The sequence below is a fragment of a genome, unplaced genomic scaffold (genome assembly GCF_019419815.1).
Source record: "Pyrus x bretschneideri cultivar Hongxiangsu unplaced genomic scaffold, Pyrus_bretschneideri_v1 Contig5, whole genome shotgun sequence".
In the NCBI taxonomy this organism is placed as follows: domain Eukaryota; kingdom Viridiplantae; phylum Streptophyta; class Magnoliopsida; order Rosales; family Rosaceae; genus Pyrus; species Pyrus x bretschneideri.
In genome coordinates, this window is record NW_025999787.1 from 7745175 (window position 1) to 7769836 (window position 24662).

General features: G+C 37.5%; 2 protein-coding genes across 3 annotated transcripts; both read left to right on the forward strand.

Moving 5' to 3' along the window:
• The first annotated feature begins 5748 nt into the window (after positions 1 to 5748).
• Positions 5749 to 9851, forward strand: LOC103963257 (serine/threonine-protein kinase BSK5). Of its 2 annotated transcripts, none has more exons than XM_009376055.3 (10): positions 5749 to 6087; positions 6200 to 6417; positions 6516 to 6651; positions 6845 to 6978; positions 7054 to 7159; positions 7919 to 8004; positions 8295 to 8483; positions 8597 to 8761; positions 8927 to 9040; positions 9407 to 9851. In XM_009376055.3, exons 1-10 carry the CDS (start codon positions 6006 to 6008, stop codon positions 9647 to 9649), a joined length of 1473 nt encoding a protein of 490 aa, XP_009374330.1. In that variant the 5' UTR covers positions 5749 to 6005; the 3' UTR covers positions 9650 to 9851. The 2 variants fall into 2 exon arrangements, with proteins under 2 accessions (XP_009374330.1, XP_009374331.1); XM_009376056.3 differs by having other exon boundaries at positions 5757 to 6087; positions 8600 to 8761.
• A 3030-nt stretch (positions 9852 to 12881) lies between these two features.
• On the forward strand, positions 12882 to 16511 carry LOC103963256 (serine/threonine-protein kinase BSK5). Its single transcript, XM_009376051.3, is given in 11 exon segments — positions 12882 to 13153; positions 13254 to 13483; positions 13671 to 13806; positions 14021 to 14154; positions 14251 to 14356; positions 14549 to 14634; positions 14889 to 15077; positions 15224 to 15257; positions 15260 to 15384; positions 15545 to 15658; positions 15924 to 16511. Coding segments are annotated over 11 exon segments (1473 nt in total). The 5' UTR covers positions 12882 to 13080; the 3' UTR covers positions 16170 to 16511.
• Positions 16512 to 24662: the final 8151 nt, after the last annotated feature.

Genomic DNA, 24662 nt, shown 5'->3' on the forward strand with positions numbered 1-24662 from the left:
TAGTGGGCATAAAAATTATCCATATCAAACATTTAGAGGGTTCTGAAACACACATTCCCATGTATATTTTCTGACTCCGAGTGGTCTTGAGACCACCTTGGCTAAATGTAAATCCGTCCCTACACGATCATCACGTGTTACTATTGGTGAAAAATTGGTTATGGAATTAAACTCCTATCCTAAAACTGCAGTAACTAATCAACTATATGGTTTAAATCACTACGATTGGGATTACACGGAACAAATGGAAGTTCGGTACAACTAGAGGGACTAACCTATACTTTGGAATTTCCCAACTTTTTTAAACATTGCTTGACAGTTAAGGAATCCTTCTTCCTTACAAATCATAAGCTGACACATAATATAAGAGTAAATCTCAGTTTACTACTCTCAAGTTTCATGGTTTTTAACGTTTAGTACATAAAGTGTTATTCATCCCAGAGTCATACCTAAAGTGTTAATTTTGGGACAGTCTCATACATCCGTTAGTCTGGCTGTTAAATCTCCCGTTAATTGATGATGCGCCCATATGGACAATGATTAGGTGCCACGTGTCATTAAGAATATTAAAATAAATAATTAAATAAAAGTATTAAAAAAAAAAAAAAAGGCACCCAGAACCCCTTCGTCTTCCCCTACCCTCCATCCCAATACAAGAATAATTAATTTTGCAGCTCCAAAACCATAATGGAGAAATTGAATCAAAAACCCACTTTTACCAAAAATTGGATAATCCAAACAATGGAGGAAACGAATATGAGGATCATAATCTATCCATATATTTAAATTCCACACATTTAACCTCAAATCTAACAGATCTTATCCTCAATGATCAAAACACACTCAGAGGTGATAAATCAATTCAATCTTTGAAAAATACTCAATCAATCACAAATTTTCACCAAAAAAAGATTAAAGTTTGATGCAATAACAACTTTAGATCCAAATATCATAGATTAATTAGGCATAATAAGAACAAAAGGGAAAGAGAGAGAGAGGGATCTAAGAACGAGACCATCTCCGTCCTTGCCGAATAGGTTGAACGCCTCCTTGAACTCGGAGATCTAGTCGTTGGTGAGTTGATCGGTCATTGTTAAGAGCATTTGGCTTCCGAGAAAATCACAGAGAAAATGTCCAAAATAAAAAGGAAAATATGTTTTTGCGTGTCTCGAATATGAAAAAATGTGAGAGATGGGTAGGCTTTATATATCCAAAGAAAGAGTGGTGGAGAGGATGGAGGGGTGGAGCCGTGGAGGGGGTGGATAGGGTGGAAGGGTGGAGCCGTGGAGCTGTGGAGGAAGACGAAGGGGTTGTGGGTGTGTGTGTGTTTTTTTATTATTTTTAAATACTTTTATTTAATTAATTATTTTAATATTTTTTTAATGACATGCGGTGCTCAGTCATTGTTCATATGGATGCCACGTCATCAGTTAACAGAAGACTTAATAGCCAGACTAACGGATGTATGAGACAGTTCCAAAATTAACACTTTAGGTACGACTCTGGGATGAAAAAAAGTTCATGTATTAAATGTTAAAAACCATAAAACTTGAGAGTATTAAACTGAAATTTAACCTAAATATAAATAACTAAATAAAGTCTACCATGAAACTAAAGAACAAATAAAATATTATGTCCACAGATCCCCAAGTTACTGAGCCAAGTATCTTAATTTCATTCTCTTTTCAAAATTTCATAAGTTGTTGAAACATGAAGACATCACTCATCACATCACTCGTCACATCACTCGCCTCTCATGCTTTTACTTCACCATCTGAGGGACTGTTTATTTTGACATTGGCATGGCAGATCCCCAAAGTGAGCACGTCAGACAATTCGTCTAATCGGACAGTCGAAGACAAGAATTTCTCTTAATTTTTTTAACAAAATTGGGAAATAAACAGTGTAAGAAAATTGACATCCATGGAATTCAAATTTCTTTAGTGTAACTTTATTCTGTCGACAAAAGATCCGAGGAAAGATACCAATCATTTTGTGCTAGCATGGGTGATGATGTGGAAAACTTTTACATGGTTCCAGCACAGCTCCAATAGAATTTAGCCACCCCGCAGCTAGCATCTGTCTCATATATTTCTGTTACAGTCTGACACAGTGCGACAACATTATGCAAAATAAACTTCAATGACGCTGATGTCGGATTTTATAACCAATGTTGATTGTTTGTCGTTCAAATTGAGCTCTGTAAGTCGTTAAACTAAGATGCACTTGGTTTCGCATTCCTATTCCTTAGCAATTAACAAAGAACAAGCAAAGATAATCAAGTCTGGTCAATCATTTACGTTCTAATAACGTTATTTGTACACTTGATATAATTTACTCATTTGTTGAATTCCTATAAAAGAAATGGATGATGATTTTTCAGAAGTGTTTGAATAACAACTCACGTAATTTCTTGCTTTGGACTAAAATTTCAAGATATATTGAAATTTTTGAATTTTTGGCTACATAAGTCTTAGGATCTTCGTTTTTTTTTTCTCAAAAAAAAAAAAAAAAAAAAAAAAAAAAGAGGACCAGTTGGTGGCTTTGCCACAGCAATTGCCCTTCTGGGAATTAGAAAGACTCAAAAAGACATTGCAACCTCCCATAGTCACTTATCGTATGATTCACTAGCAACGGTAAGATCTTAGTTAAAGATATATGATTGACCTCGCCTACCAAATTAGAAAAAAAGATATAAATAGTGAAGTGGATGAGTGAATTGGTGTGATCGTTGGTCAGGATAGCTTTTGTTGAATATGTTTTTAAGCATGTGGTCCATAAGGTAACATGGTCTTGCATCTAAGTATGGGACTTAATATAATTAAGGCACATTTCATAAGAGCAAAAAAGAGCTCATCTTTCTCCTCATGCTTTCCAAATGCTGAGCTCATCGAGAAATTTTGGAGCATGTGAATATATTCATGTTGTTACCAGTTTACTCATTATGATAATAATTATTGATTATATAATTAATATTTCATAAATGGGGACAAATTCATGGCATTATCTTTTTTATACTATTTTTTACACACGTTTTTATAAGACCTATTCCGTAATGCATCTTAATGATCCGAATTGTCTATTTTTTAGAACATTATTCATAGATCATCTTTGCAAAAAAATTAGACAAATACAAAGTCATTAAGACATACATTTATAGTAGACAAAATGGAAAAATACGGCTCTGCAAAGAAACCCTAACTCTTTAGCCAACATCATATGGACATACATTTATAGTAAACAAAATGGACATATACGGTTCTACAAAGAAACCCTAACTCTTAAACCAACGCCATATGGTTTCAGATTTAGATGAATTTTGGTAGACATGAACTTTGAGGGGAGACCTAAAGATAGATGGTTTGGGTGGTTAAAATATATTACAAGCGAGCCCCACAACAACGTGTGCCAAAAATTGTGTAAAAAAGTAGTGTCATGGATCCGGCCCTTTATAAATTATGTCATAATGTGTAATTATGTATAAATATGTATACATATACAAACTCAACATCAATGAAGTATACACTATGTGATGGTGAGGCAGACAAAGTATTTTTGTATTTGTATTGAATTTTGGAGCACAACAATTATATCGTTATGTGATATTACAGATTCACATATTATAATATCAGCATATGTTTCCTAATTAAAGTATTACTATTAATTAAAAAAAAATATATATATATATAATATCAATTAATATATACTCAAGTTACTACTATATAACGATGCCATTGTCCCACTGAAATCTTTATCATATTGATAGTAAATTGAAGCTGCAAACATCTATTTTATATGATAATTATGTCAATTATAAAACCTTTATTTGTGCACAAGAGGAGCTGGAAAAGTTGGTCAAGAAGATAGGTTGACTGCCTTCTTCATCATTTGAGGCATGTCTGGCTACAACATTGCATTATGCTTTTAGTTTCATTTTTTATGTGCACAAAATCATGACTAATTGTGTTGTTTATCTGCATTGCTCAACTGTCCAACTTCATAAAAACTAAATAAATTGATTGCTTTATTTAATTATTTTAAATTTTGGGTTGACATAAAAAATAGTATTTGGATCCTCGTGGGTACTTTAGTGTCTAGAGTTTAAGGACTAAGGAATCTGGGTCTTTGGTTTGTATAAAAGAGAAATCGGAACTCTTGATTTGTGTAACGTGGGCAAGCAAATTAGTTAATGAGGAGTCAAATTCAATTTGAATTGTCTGAATTGCCTGATCTTTAAGTTTGGATAATGAGATATGAACAAAATATCTGTCTTAAAAAATGTACTATTCGTGGTACCCAGTCAGCTTCAAATTTGATATGATATGATTCACAGCTTGTTCTAACCATTTTAGTCTTTTTGTTTTCAAAGCTTTTATAAGATAAAACATCGTCATCCATGACTGCAACTTTACCTAAATTTAGTCTAAGGTATAATATTTGATTAAAAAAATAAGTTTACGTGTAATATTGAAATCTCACTTCTTTGATTTTCTTTGGGATTATGCTTTTCGGAATACAATTACGTGTTGTTATCATTTTACGTGTTACAATATAGATGAACAATATGAATGATATATCATAATTTTAAGGGAGTTTTAACAAAACACTTCCGGTACTATTCACTTTTTAACAAAAATGACATTTTTACTCTAAAAAAGTCACTCATGATACTATTCACTTACACCACCTTTTTGTCAATTTGATTAAAACTCAAAGTTTTCAAGCAATTTTCATTAGTTTTCCTTAATTTTAAAGGAGCAATTTTCGAAATTAGATTCTCTTAATAACAACTTAACCTGTAGAGCCGCAAACATATTATATTGTTAAATTGTCAATTCACGATTACACATTTAATAAAATTTACATAAAAAAAGCCTCACATGTTTTAGGGAGCAATTGTATTAGTTAATACCAAATCAAAGTTCAAAGCCTTGAATTCCACTAATGTTTATCTTTTTTGGTTGACAATTCCACTAATGTCATTTTTCATTTGTTGAATCTTTGACCTCATCCCATTACTTCTTTCTAATAAATAACATACTTGGATTTCGCATATGAATCATACATGAAGCAAAAGTGAAAACAAATTTAAATTTTCTTTTCTATGTATAGACCAAATATGAATATCATTTTATTGCAAGAGGGCAAACGTTTAAAAGAAGTAGATGTAAATTAAGTTGACCGATTCTCTTGCATAAAATTTAAATTTCCTTTTCTGTAAATAGACCATTCTAGAATATCATAATCTTATTGCAAGAAGTATTTTTTAAGTTTTTGTAGGAATCCGACGGTTTGGTTTCCTTACATTAGAATTTTTCTATATTTAAGTTTTTCTCTTTAACTCACTGTATTCTGTGTTCAAATATTTCTTTTTATGTACTTTATAGTAATAATACCACTTAAATAATAAGAAATATCATCTTATCAAAATAAAAGACAATAGAGAGAAAGAATCAAAGCAAAAGAGGAAAAAGAGTAAAGAAAACAATGATTAGACAGAGAAAAGGCCAAAGGGAGAAGATTGAAAACGAAAACAAAAAAGATAAAAAAAAAAAAGTTGGAGCAAGAAAGAAATGCAGAAAACGAGGGAAAGATGAAGTGCCAGTGAGATAAAAAAAAAAAAAAAACAAAAAAAAACCCAGAAAAACGAGGACGACATTGGATCCAGAAAGTTACTTTCGGGTTTAAAAATTTCTCTCACTTTCTCACCTTCCAAACACTTCCTACATTTAAAATAAAAAGAAGGAAAAAGTAAAAAATGCAACCTCACTTGGTTTTTATTTGACCATATTTCTTCTTCTCCATTCTCCATCGTTTTCCTTACCCTATCCATCATTCGTTCCGTCTCTCTCTCTCTCTCTCATCTCCAAAAACCCTTCTCAAACCCTCTCTCTTGAGTCCCCAGGAAAGTGATAGAGAGAGAAGCCTCACTTTCTAGAGAGAGAAACTCACACACAACGGCATTTCCAGCTTTTTTCTCTCTCTAGGATTGGATTTATCTGCAAATGGGAGCTCGTTGCTCCAAGTTTTCCCTCTGCTTCTGGCCGTCCAATACCAAATCCAATCCCAACGACTCTTCAGACCCAGGTGAGCTTTTCTTCTTCTTACTCTTTTCCTGTTTGCAAGTTTTTAACTTTTTCATTTTCCGTCACTTTCCCGAGAAAATTTCATACATTTCTTCTTTCTGGTGAGGCTGCAGAGAATAAGAACAAAAATGAGGATTCGCTTCCTGGGTTCAGCGAGTTCAGCCTGGACCAACTGAAAGCTGCCACGTCAGGATTCTCGTCGGAGAACGTGGTCTCCGAGCACGGAGAGAAAGCTCCCAATGTGGTCTACAAAGGAAAGCTCGAAGACGGCCGTTGGATCGCCGTTAAGCGCTTCAACCGATTAGCTTGGCCTGATTCGCGCCAATTTCTGGTAATTTTGGAAGTTGACTAAATTGTGCTTCTTTCTTTTTTGGGTTCTGTTTTTGGGATTCTAGGTGTGAAAATATGTGGTGGGTTTGTTGGTTGCAGGAGGAGGCTAGAGCTGTGGGGCAGCTGAGGAACGAGCGATTGGCAAATTTGATCGGGTGTTGCTGTGAGGGTGACAATAGATTGCTTGTGGCCGAGTTCATGCCTAATGAAACTCTCTCTAAGCATCTCTTTCATTGTAAATTACCCTCTGATTTAAAACCCCTATTCGGTTTTACTCTTGATTTAGTTTTGCTAAATTTGGCTTGTTTTCGAGTTTTTGTTGTTTTTAGTGCATTTGTTGAAGCAATCAAATTCAACTGTGACTTACTTGAGCTGAAATTAAGAAAAGTTCAGAAATTGATTAGATTGGTTGAATTAAACTTTTGTAGGGGAAGCTCAGCCGATGAAATGGGCAATGAGGTTGCGAGTGGCTTTATATCTCGCGCAAGCTTTAGACTATTGCAGCAGTAAAGGGCAGGCGTTGTACCATGATCTTAATGCTTATAGAGTTCTCTTTGATCAGGTAATAGCTTTTGATCCTTTTGAAATTGTCGTAATCTTTTGTTGGCGGTTGATTACATTAGTGAGTACTTGACAGGATGGGAATCCCAGGCTCTCCTGCTTTGGTCTTATGAAGAATAGCAAGGATGGCAAGAGCTATAGTACCAACCTGGCTTTCACCCCTCCAGAGTACTTGAGGACTGGTAATTAATACCATTATTGCTTTAGCCGATCTGAAACAACATTTAGTGCTATAACACTTGCACTATGTTTGATAGGATGGAGAGGAGGAGGAAAAATGACCTTTATCTTCCCATGTGATTTACCCCATGGTCCCCATGGTCCCCATCCATCTTCCTATTTCTGTTTCATCCCCATGAACATAGTTTTGTTGCGTCTTCCCATGTAAATTCAGAACCTCATATTTTTTCCTAGAGTAAAAACTTGTATTGTCTGTTTTTCCAAGATCTACTTCTATGAAAAACAACTGGAAGTGAAAACGAGTGAGGATGCTATACAAACATCAACTAATGAGCGATTGAAGTTGTTGTATGTAATGCATTGTCATCTGAGTGAGTTGAAAAATAGCAACTAATACTGATTATTCAACAAGGGCTTCTGGAGTAGTGGCCTTTTGGACTGGTTATGACTTTACGTTATTCATGATCTCTTATTCATATTTCCTTATCCTCTAAAGAAAATTTCACTGGGAGAAGGGCTTAAAACCTCCACATTAGCATGCACGATATTTGAACATGTTGTATGGTGATAGAGTCTTTAGTTGGGCTATTCTATTGATTGCTATTTTTCAACCCAGTAAGACTAAATGGATGAAGATGAACCTGGTAGCATAGGAAAAAACTTTTGATGCTTCTATATTTGTTGTATGCATGAGGTTTGAACACACTTCCACTGGGCGATAAAAGTCTCTAGTCAGGCTAATTCTTATCTTTATTTGGCAGGAAGAGTGATACCAGAAAGTTTAGTTTACAGCTTTGGGACCCTATTGCTTGATCTGCTCAGTGGAAAACATATTCCCCCAAGCCATGTAGGATTTCTTTTCTTTATAATAATCGAGGTGGATGGTCTGATATTTTTCTTGACATCTGTGGCACTTTATGGCCTACAAAAGTAACTTGTTTAAAATTGCTTTAAGCATTTACCAAATTTCCCAAGTTAAATCTATCTGGTTGTGTTGCACTCTCAGCATTTACTGCTTATGTAATTGGCTTCAATTTTTTCTGAATTATGTAGTGATTACAATTTCATTGAAACCAGATTAAGATTGTCATATTAGGAAGCTTCTAGCTGAATAATTACGTATTTTCTTTGTGGAAGGCACTTGACCTGATACGCGGCAAAAACTTTTTGATGCTGATGGACTCATGCTTGGAAGGTCATTTCTCAAATGATGATGGAACTGAGCTGGTGAGGTTAGCTTCGCGATGCTTGCAGTATGAACCTCGTGAAAGGCCAAACGCCAAGTCTCTTGTGACTGCCCTCATTCCTCTTCAAAAAGAAACTGAGGTGTGCTGATGCAAAACTAATTTGATTTTCTCTGTTTTGCACAACTGGTTTGCAGTAACGCTGCAAATAGAATACCATGAAGGTATTATGTCATCTCATGTAGTGGTTTGTAGCAGGTTCCATCATACGTTTTGTTGGGTATTCCACATGGAAATACGCCTCTGAATCAGACATCGTTGTCACCTCTAGGTGAAGCTTGCTCGAGATTGGATCTTACTGCAATACATGAAATATTGGAGAAGCTTGGATACAAGGATGATGAGGGGGTCACAAATGATGTTAGTGATCCTCAATTCTAACTTTTCTATTGTCTATTTTCTGACATATGCCAGCCATTATTATTATCTTTTCGGTCATCAATATCATGCCGCAGTTGTGTATGAGCTGCTTTTTATGTTGGTTCTTGTGTAATGCACTGCCCTTACTTTGAAGTTACCTTGCAGCTTTCTTTCCAAATGTGGACAAATCAAATACAAGAGACATTGAACTCTAAGACTCATGCAGATGCTGCATTTCGAGCAAAAGACTTTGCTACCGCCATAGATTCGTATACAGAAGTAAGGCACAAACTTAGGATTACAAAATATGTTGGTCATAAGTTCTGTCATTAGAATCCAGATACTATTAATCAATACCTGTGATATTAGGAAGATGTTCATTTAGTTGAAAGCTTTAGCGATATAATTTGTTTCTTTATCTAGACCAGTCAAGAAAATTACATAGAAAACTTATTAGCGGTTGGGCTTTTCTGTCTCGTAATAGAAATCTATGACTTTCCATAAATTTTACATGATTAGAAACGGTAATCCCTAAGAAAATATTTGCTGTACCAGCCGGCTACTTTTCATTTGACAGATAGAGAGTAGGACTGGATATGCTTCTCATCTTACTCATAGGCAGATCTTTGTTTCTTTTTATTGCAGTTCATTGACGGTGGAACAATGATATCCCCAACTGTGTTTGCTCGACGTTGCTTATGTTACTTGATGAATGGCATGGCGCAAGAAGCTCTTGGAGATGCAATGCAAGCCCTAGTAATAAACCCCGAATGGCCGACTGGATTCTATCTTCAAGCGGCTGCCCTCAAGAGCCTGGGGATGGACAATGATGCGCAGGAAACGCTAAAAGACGGATCATCCTTGGAAGCCAAAAGAGAGAAAAACTGAAATTGTATAGGTGCTTTCTCCTCTTCATTTAAATTTGTATCTAGTTTTCTTTCCCAATTTGGCATTTGGTCTTGGTGTTTTTTTCTTCTTGTATTTTGATATATAGGAATCAAGTTTCTTTGTTTGTTTCCTCATGTAACATGTCCCTTTGGAACAATATGTTACATTACATGCCATTTATTATTATTATTTACCTTTTTAATCCAAGAAAAATTATCATATCTCAACCAAGAAAAAAGGAGTTCTCATTTCGCATGCTTGGGCTTGTGGCTTGAGAAAACCCAATCTAGCCACGTTTAATTGGGCTGGGCCTCGGTCAAAGCCGTTAAGTCCGGACCTGACAAAGTCGAGCTCATTGTGGCCTGACTCAAGCCTTTAGATAACATTGTGTCAATACTCCCTAGACCTTGAGGGGTTGATTTAGACAGTACAAGGTTTACAGTACTCTCACATGTGGATCTTATTTCTCTCTAATTGCTGGGACCTTAAATCACAATCTACGGCTGCTAGACGTTGCTTGTGTCATTTGACGAGTACACAAAAAATCTTGTTGATTCGCGGTGTTGGACTATTTGGCCGGGTCTTTGTGAAACTTTGACAAAAAGCTGGCACATCCTTGCAAGTTAAAAGCTCACCTAAACAGAAAAGGGGTAGAAGGTGTTGTTCTTGTTCCCTTTTTTTGGTAGGGCTGGGCACTTGGAACCAAAAATCGAAACTAAAACATAAATCAAATCGAATTGCACCGAACAATTTGGTTTTGTGGTTTTGAAACGATTTCGGTTTGAAACCGAATAGCAGTGTAGGAAAATGGTTTGGTTTTGGTTTTAGCTTTTGAAAACCGCACCGAAACCAAACCACACCGCAAATATTAAAAATACCTTTAATTAAATATCCATATTAGATGTTATGTTTTAATTAGTTGTTTGTTACACTTCATACATTTAATTAGTTGTTTCCTGCTTAGTGCTACTCTCGGTCTCATTTGGCACTGGGGACAAAACATTTTTCATAATATTGGGGACAAAACATTATCAAAATATTAGTTCCTGTGTATGCATGTAAATCAGATTCAGATATGTATGTTTTTTGTCCTCAATTGCTCTATTTTGGCGATTATTACTTTTCTTAGGCGCTGATCGCGGGTCCTAGGCAAGGTACTGAAGGCTTCAATATTGGTTTTTTTGGGTGATGAATGTGAAAGGGTAATAGATATCGACAATGGTACCTTAATTTGTAAAAAAATCTGTTTATTTTGGTTGAAAATAGAATTTTTTTTCATTTTGTATGTAAATGGTTTGAAATTGAATCGAACCGAACCAAACTATTTGGTTTCATTTCGATTTTGATTTCAAAATCGCATCGAACCGAACCGTAAAAAATTGTGGTTTCGGTTTCACTTAAAACCTCACCAAACCAAACTGTGTCCACCCCTACTTTCTGAAAGAGGCATGAGGATCTTCTTGTGAGGATCCCAATTCATCTTGGTCGTTCATCGTACATTGTGCGGTCAGTTTTTTTTTAGGTACTATTTGTATTCAATTTTAAATAAAAAAACTTAAAATGATTTATGGCCGCAGAATGATTGATGAACAATAGGATGAACTGATCCGTAGAATTCTCACAAAGAGGATTCGAATAGGATCCTATTCCTGAAAGAGTACTATCATATTGCCATCTCAGATGACAAGTCAGCACAAAATCCATGTCAGCACTGTGAATCAAGTCAGCAATTGCTTGACTCGGTTAGTTAATGTTTGACTATTAGTTGTTAAATGTGTGATTAGCTCCTTTTTATCTTTTCGGAGTCAGAAAATGAGAGGAATTTCATAGAAAGCTGGCAAGGCTTTTGCATATTACGCGTTCTCGTGGACGCAGGAATTCGAAAGGGAAAAGAAAGTACATAAAACTGTCGCATATTAAACTGTAGGACCCGTTGCCATTTGTTCTTTTCACCAATGGAAAATGGATTTTTTCCTAATCCATTTCATCTAATCATTTTTATCAAATAATCCGGATTCTTGAAATTTGATTCAACAACTACAAACACGGACACACTCTAAAAGTTATAATAACTTTAACCGTTAGATCAAATTTCAAGATCCCGAATTGTTTGATGAAGAAGATTAGATGGAAGGGATCCAGAGGTGATCCCTTTCCTTCACCAATGACAAAAAAAATTCAGCTCGTCAACTCAACTCAAATTTGGAAAATGCTAGAAAGACCAAATTTTTGGACCATGTTTTATAAATCACATGAATGTGGTAGTTGATTGTTGAAACTTTTTCTTTAATAATTTAAAGAACATGAATTTATAAGCCGGATAATGCTAGGTAGATCAAAATTAATTGCAAATTTACTTCAAAATATTCGTTCCCTTAGCATTGTCATTTGTAAGTCACGTCATGTGATTTACGAGAAATGGTTTAAAATTTAGTTTATCTAGTATCACCATACAAAATATAATTCAAAACACAAAACGCTCAATGCAATTAGTAATCGAGCAACTCAACATATGTAATATCGCGAGTTTTCTGACGTGAGCTTTACACTCTTCAACAAATTCAAAGAGTTGTGTGTGAAAGGTTTCCCTTCTATTGTCACGAAACAGGACTTGTGCTTAATTTGGAAGGAAGTTTCCCTTCTAGTTCTGGTTGACTTTGCGCCCTTCCCGACCGAAGTGAATGCGACAACGGTGTGGTGGCTTCCTCTACATAAAAATATCGCATGTTAAACTATAGGACGCGTAGCCATTTGGTCATTTCACCAATGACAAAAAAAATCAGCTTGTCAACTCAATTCAAATTTAGAAAACGGTAGAGAAACTAAATTTTTAGACTATCTTTTATAAATCACACAATATGACGGTTCATTGTTGAAACCTTTTTTAATAATTTAAAGAAGATGGATTTGTAAGCCGGATAACGCTAGGTAGACCAAAATTAGTTGCAAATTTGGTTCCCCTAACATTATCATTTGTAAATCACGTCATGAGATTTACGAGAAATAGTTTTAAATTTTGATCTCTCTAGTATTACCCTTCAAATTTTATTCAAAATACAAAACGCTTAATACGATTAGTAATCGAACAACTCAACATATGTAAAATCGTGAGTTTTGTGACGTGAGATTTACGCTCTACAACAAATTCAAAGAGTTGTGTGTGAAAAGGTTTCCCTTCTAGTGTCACAAAACACGACTCGTTGCTTAATTCGGAAGGAAGTTTCCCTTCTAGTTCTGGTTTGACATTGCGCCCTTCCGGTCCAAAGTCAATGCGAAAACTGCGTGGTGGCTTCCTCTACAAATAATATACCGCCACTGCGAAGTGGCAGCAGAAGCAGAGACGCCGGCCACAAACACTTTAGAGAGAGAAAGCCATACAGTTACATATTTCAGAGCTCGTTTCTCTCACTAGATTTTGATTCCTCAGCCAAATGGGAAACGGTTTCTGCCTTTGCTTCCGGCCGTGCAACACCATATCGAATATCGAAGACTCGTTAGACGCAGGCGAGGCGCTTTTCTGTTGATTCTTTTACACTTTCTTTTTTTCCGTCACTTTCCCGGGAAAATCCCGACTTTTTTCTTATTTTTCTTGCGTGAAATGCAGAGAATAGGGGCAGGGACAAAATGGACTCTCCGTCTCTGGTGCCGGCGTTCAGTGAGTTCAGCCTGCACCAACTGAAAGCTGCCACATCGCAGTTCTCGTCGGAGAACGTTGTCTCCAAGCACGGCGAGGATGCTCCTAATGTGGTCTACAAAGGCAAGCTCCAAGACGGCCGTTGCATCGCTGTTAAGCGCTTCAGCTGCTCCGCTTGGCCTGATTCCCGCCAATTTCTGGTCAGTTTGACACGCTAAATTTTTCTTCATTAAATTTGCTTTTAAATTTGTGTATGTAATGTAGTCTTGTAATACGGCGATGAAACAGACATTCGTTCTTCAATAGGTGCTGCATAAATAAAGAAGGGACGTCCTGCACAGAGAATTTCTGTAGTAATATACTAATATGTGTTGTGTATGGTTATAGGAGAACGCTAGAGCTGTGGGGCGTCTGAGGAACGAGTTTTTGGCGAATCTGATCGGGTGCTGCTGTGAGCGCGATCAGAGATTGCTTGTGGCAGAATTTATGCCTAATGAAACTCTCTCGAAGCATCTTTTCCATTGTAAGTACCACTCTAATGTTAAAATTCTTTTCTTTGCTAGTCTGAGGTTTATTTTTTGATTACTGGTATGTTTATGATGAAAATAGGATTTGTCAATTAATCCCCAGATTTGTTATGGACACAGATCATTCAAGATTTTGATTTTTTTGGTGTTACTTTTTCGGTCTAAGAGAAGTAGAAACTTTAATTATTGAATCGGTTGCAATTGGTGTAGGTGAGAACCAGCGTATGAAATGGGCAATGAGGATGCGAGCGGCGTTGTACACGGCACAAGCTTTGGCCTATTGCAGCAGTAAAGGGCAGGCGTCGTTCCAAGATCTTAATACTTGCAAAGTCCTGTTTGATCAGGTAATTTTATAATTGTGGCTGTGAGGCTTTTACTCTTTTAGATATTGTAGGTAGCATTTTGATTGTCATTGCTTACACTGAGTTAACACTTGACAGGATTGGAATCCCAGACTCTCCTGCTTTGGATTCATGGAGAATAGCAAGGATGGCAAGAGCTATAGTACCAACCTCACTTTCAGCCCTCCTGAATTCACAAATAAAGGTAACACCCTCATTGCTTCAGCCAACAGAGACCAGTATTCAATCTTGTAATGCATACACTGTCTGGTAGAAGAGGGAGAGGGGACGGAAATTACGAGCTTACAGCTTCTATATCAGTATGCATGAGTATTGAATAAATTTCCCGAGGCAGGGAAGTCCTTGATTGAGCTAACATATAATTTTCGGTTGGCAGGAAAAGTGATACCGGAAAGCGTGGTTTACGGCTTTGGAACCCTGTTGCTTGATCTGCTCAGCGGTAGACGTATCCCACCAGCCCATGTAAATTTTCTTTTCCTAATGTCTTTCATTGACGTGGATCGTTGTTCTGATATTTTTATTGACATCCAGTGGAAGATTTGTGGCCTATAAGTGTAACTTGTGCTTTAATGTGCTCCAAGTTAAAGCTATCTCTGCTTGTGTATCATTCACAGCATTTCGAGATTAAATATTTGGCTCTTAAATGTTTATGAATTGAGTGATTAATTCCATTTGAAATGTTTTAACTGAATTCTTTTCAATTTTCTCTCTGCAAGGCGCTTGAACTCATAAGCGATAAAAATTTGTCGCTGCTGTTGGACTCATGCTTAGAAGGCCATGTCTCGAATGATGATGGAACTGCACTGGTGCAGTTAGCTTCACAATGCTTGCAGTCTGAACCTCGTAAGAGGCCGAATGTCATGTCTCTTGTGGCTGCCCTCGTACCTCTTCAAAAAGAAACTGAGGTATGCCAGGCTTTATTTATCTGGAAAGGTCATGCTTTAGCATACGCGTTGAAATGTGATTTGGTATTGCCTCTGTTTCAAAATGCTTATTTGCAAATGGAATACCTTAAAGGTGGAATATACTTTCATCCAGTGGTTTGTCGCAGGTTCCGTCATATGTTTTGAGGGGTATCCCCCATGGAATGTGCCTCCAAAGTCGCCGACATTTCTATCACCTCTAGCTGATGCTTGCAGAAGATTGGATCTAACTGCAATACATGAAATATTGGTGAAAGTTAGATACGTGGATGATGAAACTAGGCACGAAGTTAGTGATCTCAATTCTAACTTCTGAATGTTCTATTTTGTGAGATCTGCCAAGGGAAAAGAACTGGCTTTCTATCTTGCAGTGATCACTTACGTTTATTACCAACCAGTTTATGCTAAACTATGTCTAACGCACGACCCTTACTTAAATTCCCTTGCAGCTTTCTTTCGATATGTGGACAGAGCCAATGAAGGAGGCAATAGATTTTAGGCAGAAGGGGGATGCTGCATTCAAAGAGAAGAATGTTGCCGTTGCAATAAGTTCTTACTCAGAAGTAAGTCACTAATCTTGAACTGCAAACTAATCTTGAACTGCAAAGTATCTTGTCATAATTTCTTTAGTGTCCAGATATATTGGAAAGTCACTTGATTTTGTTAGTGAACAAGATATAATTAGCGGTGGGGTTATGGAAACTAAGCTATGATAACTTAAAAAATACACTTTACCAGTTTAGTACTACGCATATTAAATGGATATATAGTAGAAATGGATTCACTTATCAGTTTAGTCCTAAGTGAATCTTCTTACTTTCGTTGCAGTACTTTGGTCGTGTGACCGTGAGATCGCCAACTATGCTGGTTAGACGGAGCTTGTGTTACTTGATGAGTAGCAAGGCAGAAGAAGCTCTTCGAGATGGCCAGGAAGCCCTAGCAGAAAAGCGTGAGTGGCCAACTGCCTTCTATCTTCAAGCAGCTGCCCTAAAGAGCCTCGGGATGGAAAATGACGCGGAGGAAATTCTAAACGTTGGGACATCCTTGGAAGTCAAGAAACTGGATATAAGCTGAAAAGTGAGTAATACGTGGTTTTTCCTCTTCGGCGTCTGAGTTCTTCTGATGCAGCACGAAAGGATTGGCCCTAACAATCTTTAGGTTGGTCTTCACGTATATTTTCATTTATTTTGATCTGTAGAAGCCAGTGGCTATATAGAAGTCAAGACAGTTGTTGTTTCCTCTTCTATACATGTTCAGATACTGATGTTGGTCTGAGAGGCTCAAGATCTTTTAAGCCCTTAACACAAAGACTTCATGTTTAGTACGTGAGAAACTCTTAGCACGTTTCCTCATGTGTAGGGTATCTTGAGCGTAACACGTGTTCAAATTTTAATATTAACGAGAGATTGTTTGGCATGGATATTCTTTAAATATCATGTTAAAATGTGAACATTGAACTTAAAACCAATTGTCAATAATCATCACTGGAATGTAAAAACCTACGTTGCTAATATGATCATGTTAACAAGCTACTTAGAATTACAGTTTAGTAATATTTCTCTTTACTTATGAAAGCGAGAGGTTTTAGATTGAATTCTCGCCAAAGATAGATTTGAACCACATTATTACTACCCATTGTGAGCCTTAGCCCACTCCCCACCCTTTTAGTGCATATATCATTTGTTCAAAAATATATAAGATATGTTAACAGGCGAAATTCCCCCTCTTGACTTTGGAACGTAAAGGTGATCAAATGTCTCCTCCGCGTCCCCACACAATTTTACGTCGGACGACTTTTTCACGGTTAATGTTGACCATGAGTTTCTGGTCCCTCCTATTTCCACCCAGCAGGAAACTGCATAGAAATAAGACCTAAAAATTTGGAAAGTGAGTAGAACACTCCTGGTCTCCTACCACCCAGCTGGAAACTGCACAGAAATCAGACCTACAAGATTAAATCTTAAGAAGAATGGGGTTGCTGCGTTCTGAGCAAAAGACTTTGCTACTGTGACAGATAGTTACACCGGGGATGTGTTACATTTAGAGCGAAAGACTTTGCTGTCACGATACCTTTGTACACAAAAGTGAGTCCCTAACTTAGTTTTTTTATCTTATCGCAAAAACATTACTAGACGAGCCTTTAACTTGGGGGATGTTGTATTTTCGTCCTAAGTTTAGAGGATCATTTAGTAGTGCTTTTAGAGAGGCTAAAAACATTTCTGGCAATATTTGTTAGAAAAATTTATAAGTGCTTCTGAAGTCTTAAAGCACTTGAAGAAGCACTAGAATGTTTAGTAATGTGCTATAAAAGCACTTCTATTAAGGTGTCACCAAACCATCGAAAATCCTCGTAACTTTTCCTTAACAAAGCTGCCGAAAAGGTAGAAGCATCCCAACATTTTAAGGTGTAACCAAAGTCTAAGGTTATAAAAAACGTTAGGCGCTAGTCGGGCGGCAGACTGCAAAATAGGAGGAAAATAAGGAAATATAGTAATGTAGATAGGATTTTTTTTTTTAAATTAAAAAAAAAAAAAAAAAAAAAAAAAAAACCTCCTAGCCTCCTAGCCGCCTAGGGCCTCCTCGCCCGCCTAGGGCCGCCTCACCCACCTAGGCGCCGCCTAGACCCTAACTGATTTTTCCAACCGATTTGCAAGAAAATACCTCGGGTCACCACCGCCTAGCGCCTACGCGGCTGCCTAGGCCCTTTTTTAGAACATTGAACCAAACCATCGAAAACACTGGCAATTATTCAAGAAAAGAAAATATTAAGAACTCTTCACTATGAATGCCCAATTCTACTATGGACTTGACATAGGGCGACGTGTGATAAAACCTGTCCTATTTCTTCCGTAGACCAACAAAATGGAATCACCTTATGACAGTCAATTAGAATCTCCACATCGCCGGAGAACCATCCAAGCATCTATCCGAGGAAGAGCAGATGTCTAACAACATTTTACATAGGAGGCCTACCAGAACCAAGCAGCTGGCCGACTAGATTAGTCACCTGCAAACAACAAAATGTTTCGATCATATAAACATGAAAAAAATAACTTGCATTCACATAATCATAGATGCAGCAGTAGCAAAAGTTGTGAACGTTTATTGCTTAGTTTCCATCAAAAGCGTTCAACTGGTAAAGACCAACACTCAAATTTAAAAATATGTACTCTAAAAAATCGCAATCGCAGTAGTTTTCGGAATTTTCAAAGAAATTATTTGGAGGGATGCAGTGGAAGTAGCTAAAGAGAATAAATCAAAGTGACAAATACCAACGACAGCAGAAATGAAGAAATAAAAATATTTGAAGGATGACTGGGATTGTTCTTATAACGTAATCCAAGTAATACGCTAGAACTAAAATCATATGAAACAGATAGATACTTACATGCCAGTATTTTGACACACACCGATCAATGCAACTGTTTTCACCCATATTAGCTCAGCCTCCTTGTACCTGGATGTATTTGACAAATCACATTTACTAACTTCAGTTTTCCAAAAAGGACCTTAGAGTAAACTGCTGCATATCTTTCATAGAGGTCCATAAGAACTAAATAGAGAAAAGAAAAGGGTTCTCATACTTCTTCTCGACGCACTTGTTGAAACATGTGTGAGTAAGCCTGAATGAATAAACAATTAAATGCTTGCAGTCTGAACCTTGTAAGAGGCCATGTCTCAAATGATGAGGGAACTGCACTGGTGCAGTTAGCTTCACAGTGCTTGCAGTCTGAACCTCGTAAGAGGCCGAATGTCAAGTCTCTTGTGACTGCCCTCGTACCTCTTCAAAAAGAAACTGACGTATGCCAGGCTTTATTTATCTGGAATGGTTATGCTTTAAAATACGCGTTGAAATGTAATTTGGTATTGCCTCTGTTTCAAAATGCTGATTTACATCAATGCTGCAAATGGAATACCTTGAAGTTAGAATATCCTTTCATCCAGTGGTTTGTTGCAGGTTCCTTCATATGTTTTGATGGGTATCCCCACGTGGAAATGTGCCTCCAAAGTCGCCGACATTGCTATCACCTCTAGCTGATGCTTGCAGAAGATTGGATATAACTGCAATACATGAAATATTGGTGAAAGTTAGATACGAGGATGACGAAACTAGGCACGAAGTTAGTGATCTCAATTCTAACTTCTGAATGTTCTATTTTGTGATATCTGCCAAGGGAAAAGAACTGGCTTTCTATCTTGCAGTGATCACTTACGTTTATTACCAAAATGTGAAATCCCGTCCCCGGAATTTCACTATTCATTACGTATCTCGTTATTTAAATTCGTATTTTATGTTTACATTACCTTTATTACTTAATTTTAATTCCGTTAATTTTCGAATTAAATCGAATAGTATCAAGTTTGAATTTTTGTAATTAATCTTTAAAATTAAAAATTCGTTGACATTTTGAGGTCACAATTAATGTTTTCGAATAGATCTCGAAATCACAAGCGTATAGACAAAAGCCGTTAGTGAATCGGGAGTATAACGGAAAGTTACGGACATTTGGAATCGTTTTACTAAACTTTAGTTTATAAATTAATGAACTCCCACTACGTGGGAATGGGAACAACAAACCAGAAGTGAGGATTCGGCCCAATCAGAAGGGGAACTAGTGACCAATCAAATTAAAGAAGTGAGGACCAATCAGTTGAGGGAGAGAGTGAGCCAATTAGGATAGGAGAGAGAAAGCTTCCCAGCCTTCCTTTCGACCCGACAACCCTGCGCCAATCCGGACTGTGACCCGGTTGGTTTCCGGTGGTTCTCAGCCAATTTTCAGGCAAATTTCGCCCAGCCATCACTTGCTAGCAACCTCCCGACCCCTGTACTACCATTTTCCCTTCCAAACCCGAGCCTTTTGGCTTTTAATTCTGTGAAGGACGAAGTGCGACTCCGGTGGTCTTCGACGCCGATCCCCGATCCGGCGAATTACACCACCCATCAGCACCCTTAATCTAACCCCCTTGGATCCAGGAACAAGACCCAACCAGTTGTAGGGGCGGCGGAACACCGAGTAAGGAGAATCGAAGCGCACCCTTTCTAGGGTTTCAGACGGGTGCTAGCCGATTTGGGGCTTTTTCCGGCCAATTGGGTTTGACCACAGGTATAAAACTTGCTCTACTCATTAAGATCCTTATTCTGATAAAATTTAGTAATTTTTGGAGCAGGTGAAATTTTTCTGCGAGTCCGGGCAGCACATGGGCCCCACCTAACCTTCTTAGGCTAATTTGATGCCCCGATTCCATATTTGACATCCAATTAACGAAATTCCGTCGTTTGAGTATATTTTCGTTAAGGTCCGCCACTTGAATATTCTAACTAAAGACGATCTGACTGTTGGATCGCCACGAAACTTTGAAGTACTATTGTACGTAATATTCAAGGACCTTAGAAACTTACAAATCAAAAATCTAATGGTTAGATCTTACGAAGCAAGTGACTGAGGATCATGGACCCTACCTTTGAACGACGGTTCAATCTCTCTTAAAATGTTATTGTGGGGAACTTATAGAAGTTGTGGATGTATGATTTATTGAAAGAATTCTAAATGTGGACTTGTACTTTGTTTTAGGCGGCAACAATGCGTGACGTCTCGTTTCTCGTGCTAGGGTGTGTTAGCACGGATTCCAGGTGAGTGACTTTAATATATGTGATTGTAAAACCCGAAAATTCTCGTGCTAATATACTTTGATACAACATATTTTTTATAATATTTTGGGGTAAATTCTTTGTTAATTTGCCATGATCTATCTTCGTAGGGTTAGGTTTGGGATGGTTGTGACAAAGGCCGTCGGTTATTGAAGGAGAACAGTTAGCTGGTCTCAAGGGTGGTACTTGAGTTGATGGATGTGGCGGACTCTCAAGGGCTTTGGGCTAATCTTGAGAAACGATTGGAGTGGGATGTTGAGTGATGGTCAAAGGGCGTTGGGGCTTGATCTTAGGATGAACGGATGATGAACGATGAACACTTTCCTCAAGGGCCGTCGGGGCTTGATCTTGAGTTGATAGAAGTTCTTCAAGGGCCGTTGGGGCTTGATCTTGAAGGTTGATGGATGAGCGGATCTTTAAGGGCTTTTGGGCTTAATCTTGAAGAACGATTGGATGTGTGGATTTGTTGAGGTTGTTGATCCAAAGGGTCGTTAGGGCTTGATCTTAGGATGAACGGATGATGAACGATGAACACTTTCCTCAAGGGCCGTCGGGGCTTGATCTTGAGTTGGTGGAAGTTCTTCAAGGGCCGTTGGGGCTTGATCTTGAAGGTTGATGGATGAGCGGATCTTCAAGTGTTGGAAGTATGCCCACAAAGCCACTCATTTGATGTAATAGCTTTTTGGAATACTTATTGTATTAAACTTTTATATGTTTAATAGAGGGCAAAGCTTATTGTTAATCACTATTTATAGTATCTTGTGTTTAAGCAATAAGGGAATCCAAGGAATGTATTTGATCTAAGAGACAAGTGATTTAAGTTAGTTAAATTAACGAGACCTTTCTCTTATGTTCATTCCTAAAACGTTCCTAGCCATAGGATTGCCAATTGGGCATTGACAATCCGTTAAGGTTAGTATGTGTTATGTCGACTCAAGCGTAAGTATGAACTAGTCTCAAGTCATTTGGTGTTGGACACTAAGGCAAACACATAGGTGCTCAAAAGAGTAATCGAGTACACTGAACAACGATCAAACGAGAGTTCGAACATACATGTCATGTGAGAACTCAATAGTTGCAATATGCAAAGTAGTCCTTTGACCTGAGGCATCATTGATGTCTAATGGTTAGGTCCTTGATATTTGATTATGTCAACGGCATTCCATTGGAGTGTCCACGCCATTGTTGGGGTCAAGCTATCTAGTCATGTAGGCATATGAATGCACAACAAGGGATCTCTAACCTTCCATGATGGAAGGAGAATACTCTAAGATATGATTCGAGAGTCTTTGGCCAAAGCATATGAATATGACTAAGGAAGATGTTCCAAATCTTATTCAATTGAATCATATAGAGAAGTATCACATTGGATAGTAGACATGAAACAAACTATCACTTAAACAATGTGATTAGGAGTATTGTATTAGAGAATGACCGTATTGCATTGTAGTTGTAACTGGATAGGTTCTCCAACCACTTCTACTTAGTTTGGGTAACCATGACATGCTGCTAGGCGTCACCCATGGTTTGTGGAAGCCCTAAAGATTAGCAAACACTAATTTTAAGGGAGAATTGAAATGTGGTTTCAATTCACAATCGATCGTTAAGAGTAACATCGCCCACTACCTCGCTAATTGGAACCTAATGGATCGTACACCGAGTAAAGATATAAGTGAAGAAATTATATGAAATGGATAAACAATTAAATGGTTTAATTGAAGAATGGTCAAGATTAATTAATTAGTTAATTAATTATACGAAACGTTCGTATTGGGCGTTTAAGTTAGTTTTGGGCTTCGGGGCACAAAAACGTTTTGGTCCACAAGGCCCATTATGTTTACGTTGTATGACAACTAAAACAAAATGGGCAATTAAGCCCAATAACAACTAATGGCCGGCCATAAGGGTGGACGGTAGTGAACTTGGCTTAATTGCAAGTTTGCCACTCCATTGTGAGGTGGTATAAAGACATCTTTATAGCCATTTCATCCTTAGGGTTTTCTAATTGAATTTGGGTGAAACCTATTCTCTCATTTTCTACATAGAGGCCGGCCACCTTAGGTGAGGAACATCTAGCAATCTTTCTTCCCTAAGTCATCCATTTCATCTTCACACAACATCTTTGGTGTGGAGACTTAGAGACACCAAACTTTTGGTGTTTTGGAGAACAAATCCTCAAATCCTCAAAGAAGAAAAGGAGCACTAAAAGGGAGAAAATCACAAGGAAGATCCAAAGAGCAAGGAGGTGACTTGAAGGCCCTCCACTTGGGTGAATCCCTTGTGCAATCAAGGATGAGCTTCAAGGGTAAAGAATCTCTAAAATTCTTATTCTCTTTAATATTGTTAAAGAGTCTTATGGTTCACCATATACTAGGCTTTGAAAGTCATGGGTTTTATGAATTGTTTTTGAATGCATGCCTACTTTAAAGTGTTATTAGTTTGCATATGTATTCAAATGTTCTTACATGTTCTTAGCTAGGACAAAATTTTTCCTTCATCAAGGGCTTTTGGGGTTAATCTTGAAGAACAATTGGATGTGTGGATTTGTTGAGGTTGTTGATCCAAAGGGCCGTTGGGGCTTGATCTTAGGATGAACGGATGATGAACGATGAACACTTTCCTCAAGGGCCGTCGGGGCTTGATCTTGAGTTGGTGGAAGTTCTTCAAGGGCCGTTGGGGCTTGATCTTGAAGGAGGATTTGACGAAGAACGAAGAGTGCTTTCTTGATCCTTCGGGATTTGCTTGAGAGCTTTAGAGTTTCAAGGCTTCAAGGTTTTGGTGTGATATCAATTTCCCTTCCTTTCTTCCCTTCTTTCCAAATGAATGCGTTGGCTTCTAGTTATAGAATTCCAAAACTGGTTTTTGGAGTTTAAATAATCAGATAAATAAATCCATTTCTGCCAGGTATTGAACATGTGTCCTATTTGATGACTTTTTTGCCATTTTATTTCGATTTTTCGTTGATCACACGCTACATGTAAAATGTATGTAACACGTGGAGCGGTGAAATTTTACTTATGGTCAACAGTCATTTCACCGAAATTTTGATATCTACAGTGATATAGTTATCACCCTGAAAACTCTCGTGCTAATATACTTTGTGGATACAACATGGATTTCTAAATTATTTTTTATGCTAAATAACTGTTTTTATAAAGTTTGCCAATGATCTACCATATGAAATGTTATGTGACTTGGATATTTGAACTGTTTATGGGTTGGGTTTAAAAAAAAAAAATAATACACACACACACACACATATTTGATTGTTTGATAAGCGTGAGGGCTAGTAGAGGACCGTTACCCTAGTGTCACAGAGTTAGGTGACATCGAGTCTGCATTATGTAGCAGAGGTACATAGATGGTCCTGCTTTATTAATCTGCGATATGCAATCCTTATATCTTTGGTATAGCTACACACACACACACACACACACACACTTAGGAGTGATCATGCTTGGTTAATCTACGATAGTGATCATTGCCTAACAAATGTGTAGAAGTGACTATGCTTGGTTAATCGACAATAGGGGGTCACTGCCTACTTAGTTACTTTCTCAAGAGTGGCTCTACTTGGTTAATCCACAATGGGGGCCACTTCCTGTTTGGTTACTTATGTAGGCTTTCGGCCGAACTGCGTCACTCTAGCCCTAGTTTTTATTGTTTTCGTGATCTATAGTTTTGAGAGCTTTGTGCCCTAGTTTTTTGTGTTTTCGTGATCTATAGTTTTGAGAGCTTTTGTTTTGATTTAGAAAAGTCATTGGATGTCTGGGTGACTCCTTTAGAGATTTCAAGGGTTTGGTATTCGTTTCTTACGAATGATTTATATTCGAGGTTTATGAACTGTGATCGATGGTTGGTTTCATTATTATTATCACATACTTTGTATTTTTGTCACTCGCACGAACTTCGTAGCT

Excerpts from the sequence above, each read along its gene's own strand:
- LOC103963257 (XM_009376055.3), top strand. The coding sequence starts at position 6,006 with ATGGGAGCTCGTTGCTCCAAGTTTTCCCTCTGCTTCTGGCCGTCCAAT. Across the intron at positions 6,418-6,515 it reads CTGATTCGCGCCAATTTCTG|GAGGAGGCTAGAGCTGTGGG; the intron begins GTAATTTTGGAA and ends TGTTGGTTGCAG. Across the intron at positions 8,484-8,596 it reads CTCTTCAAAAAGAAACTGAG|CAGGTTCCATCATACGTTTT; the intron begins GTGTGCTGATGC and ends AGTGGTTTGTAG.